Source organism: Otolemur garnettii, unplaced genomic scaffold (genome assembly GCF_000181295.1).
Source record: "Otolemur garnettii isolate 467f Iridium unplaced genomic scaffold, OtoGar3 scaffold00003, whole genome shotgun sequence".
Taxonomy (NCBI): domain Eukaryota; kingdom Metazoa; phylum Chordata; class Mammalia; order Primates; family Galagidae; genus Otolemur; species Otolemur garnettii.
The window spans coordinates 41,701,534-41,706,638 of record NW_003852398.1 but is presented as its reverse complement, the minus strand read 5'-3'; the positions used below and the strand labels follow the sequence as shown (position 1 = coordinate 41,706,638).

The 5,105-nt window shown below is 38.6% G+C and overlaps 1 protein-coding gene across 1 annotated transcript in view; it reads right to left on the bottom strand.

The window, feature by feature from the left end:
- SKP1 (S-phase kinase associated protein 1) overlaps positions 1 to 5,105 on the bottom strand; it is a 20,621-nt gene that overhangs the window by 12,156 nt on the left and 3,360 nt on the right. The window contains exon 2 of the mRNA XM_003782190.3: positions 4,612 to 4,708. Coding sequence (XP_003782238.1) covers positions 4,612 to 4,708 — 97 coding nt within the window. The remainder of the gene's footprint in view (positions 1 to 4,611; positions 4,709 to 5,105) is intronic.

Below are 5,105 nucleotides of genomic sequence, written 5' to 3'. Positions count from 1 at the left end.
TATAACAGGGTCTCACTATGTTGCTCAGGTTGGTCTCAAACTTCTGGCTTCAAGCAATCTTCCTACCTCAGCTGCCATAAATGCTGGGGTTACAGGCATAAGCCACCATACATAGCCTTCCATATGCATTTTGAAGGCAGAGCCATTAGAATTTGCCAACAAAAAGGAAGTAGAATGCAAAAGGAGCCAGGAAAACTAAGGTTTATGCCATGAGAAGGATGAAATTGCCATCAAATAATTAGAGGAATTGTTACTTTTTAGGAAGAGAGGATCAAGAGCTCTAGTTCATAAATGTAAGGTATCAGATAGCCAAAGGCAGTTGTATATGTAAGTCTACAAATCAAGAGAAGAGATCAGACCTGTAGGCAAGTTTGGGAATTGGTAATATAGATGTGGTTTATAATGCTATGAGATTATGACCAACAGAACAGGTGAGTACACATATAGTGAAGAGGTCCAAGGACTAAGCTGTGGGGAACTGCAGGCTTTAAAGATGGGAAAACAGGGCTTGGTGCCTATAGCTCAGCAGCTAGGGCCGTCAGCGACATACAACAGGGCTGGCAGGTTCAAAACTAGCCCAGGCCTTCCAAATAATGACAACTACAACAACAACAACAAAAATAGCCGGGTGTTGTGGCAGGCACCTGTAGTCCCACCTACTTGGGAGGCTGAGGCAACAGACTTGCTTAAGGCCAAGAGTTTGAGGTTGCTGTGAGTTGTGACACCACAGCACTCTACTGACAGTGAAATAGTGAGACTGTCTGAAAAAAATAAAAAAATAAAAATAAAATAAAAATGGTAAGACAGAAGGCTGTAAATGAGGTAAATAGTAAGTGAAGTCTCTCAGAAGCCAAATAAAGAGGGGGAATAATTGGCTCGGCACCTGTAGCTCAGCAGCTAGGGCACCAGCCACATACATCAGAGCTGGAGGGTTCAAACCCAGCCCAGACCTGACAAACAACAATGACAACTACAACCAGCCGGGTGTGGTGGCGGGAGCCTGTAGTCCCAGCTACTTGGAAGGCTGAGGCAAAAGATTCGCTTGAGCCCAAGAGTTTGAGGTGTGAGCTGTGACACCACAGCATTCTACCAAGGGCAACATAGTGAGACTCTGTCTCTTAAAAAAAAAAAAAGGAGGGAATAATCAAGCTTCAAATACTATCAAATAGGTCAAGATGAGAACTGGCAATATACTTCATGACACTGAGTTCACTGAGCTTAACACACAGTTTTAGGCAGGATACAGTGGCTCATGCCTATAATCCTAGCACTTTGAGAGTTGTGGAGGATGGACTGCTTAAACTCAGCAATTTAAGACCACCCTGGGCGAGAGTGAGACCCCTCTCTCTACAAAATAGAAAAACTAACGAAGCGTGTGGCGAGCTCCTGTAGTCCCAGCTACTCTGGAGGTTGAGGCAAGAGGATTCTTGAGCCCAGGAGTGTGAGGTTGCTGTGAGTTATAAAGATGCCATGGCACTTTACCCAGGGCAGAGAGTAAGACTCTGTCTCAAAAAAAAACAAACAAAAACGGTTAAACTGGAGTGGTAAAAAAGGCAAAAGTAGATTCAAAATGAATTCAATTCATGTTATTCCAAATGGACAGATTCACTCATGTCCCTTCTTCTTCCCACAAACGTCTGTCCCCGATTTCATCCCAGGTTAGAGTAAAATTATAAAATAACAATGTCCACAAATGTTCCATTTGGATTAAGTCACTTATGTTTTTCCTGAATAAGTATGAAATATTTTAAATCAGACAAGAAAAAGAAATTACACAATGTAAAAATGCTGTGTTTGGGAAATTAAGATAGTAGAGAAAACAGAACAGAAGATCAGCTTGTTTAGACCCAAATGTTATTTGGAAGAAGGCTTAAGTCGTATTAAAAATAAAGCCCTTACGGTTGTAAAGGATTGCTTCTCTAGCATTTAAACTAAGGATGTATAATTTTTTTTTTGCTTTTAAATTAAATTCCCAACATTAACAGTCATTCCATTAAGCTATTAGGTTTCTAGGACTTCTAAAAGACACCAGTATCCTGATACCACACCCTGAATCTGAACTAATCAGCCAATCCACATGTACACATGCCAAGATTCTCATTTCTGATTGTCCTGTTTAAAAGGTTTTATTTTTGTTTTCTAAGTCACATAAAACCCATAATCAGAGATACTACAGATGAAAAACAAGAAAAGCAGTTAAGCTGCCAAATTCAAAAGATTCCAGTTCTCAAGAGGCTAGAATCCTATACATATATAAGCCAATGGTACTTAAAACCAATCACCTCCAATCCCCAAAAGCTATGGAGGGAAAGAGTCACTTAACTGATGCTGTCTATCAGAATACTGCTTCAGTGATCAAAGCTGGTGTGGAAAATCTTCAAGGAGCCCTAAGTTCTTAAAATTGGCAAATGCTTCTTTGAAGTAGCACCAGACAGATTAGTGTGTGAGGTACCAACTAAGATAAAATAAAGAACACTTTCACTGCCAAAGTCAAGAATTTAGGCAGCAATTTTGGTATCACTTTCTACATCTTCTAGATAAAGCCTTACTTACCTGCCTTTTAGGGACACTTGGATTGCCTTCACACTCTTTATTAGTGACCATACCATACTTCTTCGTTCAACAGGTACTTGATGAACGGTGACTGTAGGATGTACCAAGGAGTTTACAACTTAATAAAAGTGATCTATGTATGTAAATTACCAGGACACAGGACTGTGTCATATGACTGATGGGCACTAATTATCAAGAATTATATGAAAAACAAAAAAAATTTTAAAAAGATAACAAAGAAAAAAAAAAAAAGAATTATATGTTCAGGCTCAGTGCCCGTAGCTCAGTAGTTAGGGCGCCAGCCACATACACTGGGGCTGGCGGGTTCTAACACAGCCTGGGTCTGCTGACAAACAATGACAACTATAACAAAAAAATAGCCAGGCGTTGTGGCAGGCGCCTGTAGTCCCAGCTACTTGGGAGGCTGAGGCAAGAGAATCGCTAAAGGGCAAGAGTTTGAGATTGCTGTGACCTGTGATGCCATAACACTCTACAGAGGGCGACATAGTGAGACTCTGTCTCAAAAAAAAAAAAAAAAGAAATTATATGTTCAGTTTCTATCAGAAAACAGAAGTCACTCACTTAGAAAACAGAAGACACACCCTCTGCAATTCAGTTTCTGCCTTTACCACACCTAATTATCTATTGCTAGACGCCCTCTAACTTACTAATGAAATCCTAAGTGACCAGTCTATAATATATGAATCTGGCAATCACTCTAGTAACCTAGAAATGACCTCTTTTCCAAAACTTGGATTTCACTGATCCTCCACCTCTAACTTCTATACTCTTAATACCTTGACTCCACCCTAACATTATCATGTTCCATAGAGGTATACTCCCATAAACCAACATAAAGCAAGTCTTCTTATCTATAGCAGTCTACAACTCAGAAGCCAAGATCCACCTACTCAACTGGCTAGTTAGTACACTGCTACAGAGATCTTTTGAAGGAATCTCAAACACAGTTCAAATTCAAAGTCATTTTCTTCTCAAACCCACCTTCAGCTCTACTAACTATAGTATCATAATCCCATCCCACCTGAAGACCTAAATTTTACTTTTCCCTAATTCAACCTATCTACTTTATCGCAGAATAAAATCCCAAACATCCTAATTTTACTTAAATTTAAAATATCACCTCACTACTAACTGCACCCTGCAGTCTTTCCAAAAACCTGAAGAGTAATACCACCCTAGATGTTACTAAAGTATCATGTGGCAAATAACTTTATTATTAATGCACTAAATACACCATATGACAGTTTGCCTTGTTTTGTGTCTGGCTCCCCTCCTACTTTACAAATTCTCCAAGTGCAAAGACCATGTCTTTCTTACTTTCTTTTCCCCACCATATAGCTAGTGATTACCACATAACTTTTCCCTTTATTTAAGTATTTACAGACTGCAGATCTTTCTTCCATAAACACTTCTCACATTTAAGTACCAAAGAACACACTTAAGTTTTTTTTTCCTTTATTCTAGACACTAATTTGTACTACCCTATTGGTAATACTAAGACATCCACCTTAACTAGTCCAAGTTTCAAGGCCTGTTTTTTTGGCCTCATCATATGCTACACATATATTTTGCATCAGTTAAAGGAATGACAGAAGATAAAAAAAAAAAAAAGAAAACGGTTTTAAAAAAAGCTACTCAGCCATCCACAGAGCTTATTCCTTGTACTGAAACTACTCTGTATTTAGCTACTATATAGGAAGGTACCCCTTTTCAAAGGCTTTATTTTTTGTCATTAGAACTTGTGAATCCAAATTTACTTGAAACAGAAATGGACCATTGTCTGAGGTTTAGAAATCAATATTTATTAATTTATGGTCTTACCAGTTTAAAAAGGAAAAAACTTCACTAATTCAGACAATGAAGAAAAAGTGAACAAGGTAGATTATACTTTAAAGAAAAACAGGAGAAATTTTATCCCTTCATACTCTTGAATATCTAATAACAGATTGCTGCTCATATAAACTTGATATTCACAAATTATCTCAGATTACACATTCCTTCCCATTTCTTCCTACCCAGGTTTTCTAATAAACTTACCTTCCAACATCGTCTTGATAGTCACAGACTGTTTGGCAATTTCCACATCAACTTCAAATATCTCTCCATCAGAACTCTGCAACTTAATGGAAGGCATCTAAAAAAGGTATATTGAATATGAAATTGAAGAGATATTAGTTCTATATGACATTTCATCAACTACAGTCTGTCAGAAGCCTCCAATGTATTAACCACAAAATTCCAAAGACCTATAGTATATAACCCTACAAAACACTGTTGTAGGCCTGGTGCAGTAGCTCATGCCTGTAATCCTAGCACTCTGGGAGGCCGAAGAGGGCAGATCTCTTTAGCTCATGAGTTCAAGACCTGCCTGAGCAAAAGCGAGACCTTGTCTCTACTAAAAATAGAAAAACTGAGGCAAAAGGATCACTTGAACCCAAGAGTTGGAGGTTGCTGTGAGCTGTGATGCCACAGTACTCTACCCAGGGCAATAGCTTGAGACTCCATCTCAAAAACAAAAACAAAAGGCTCGG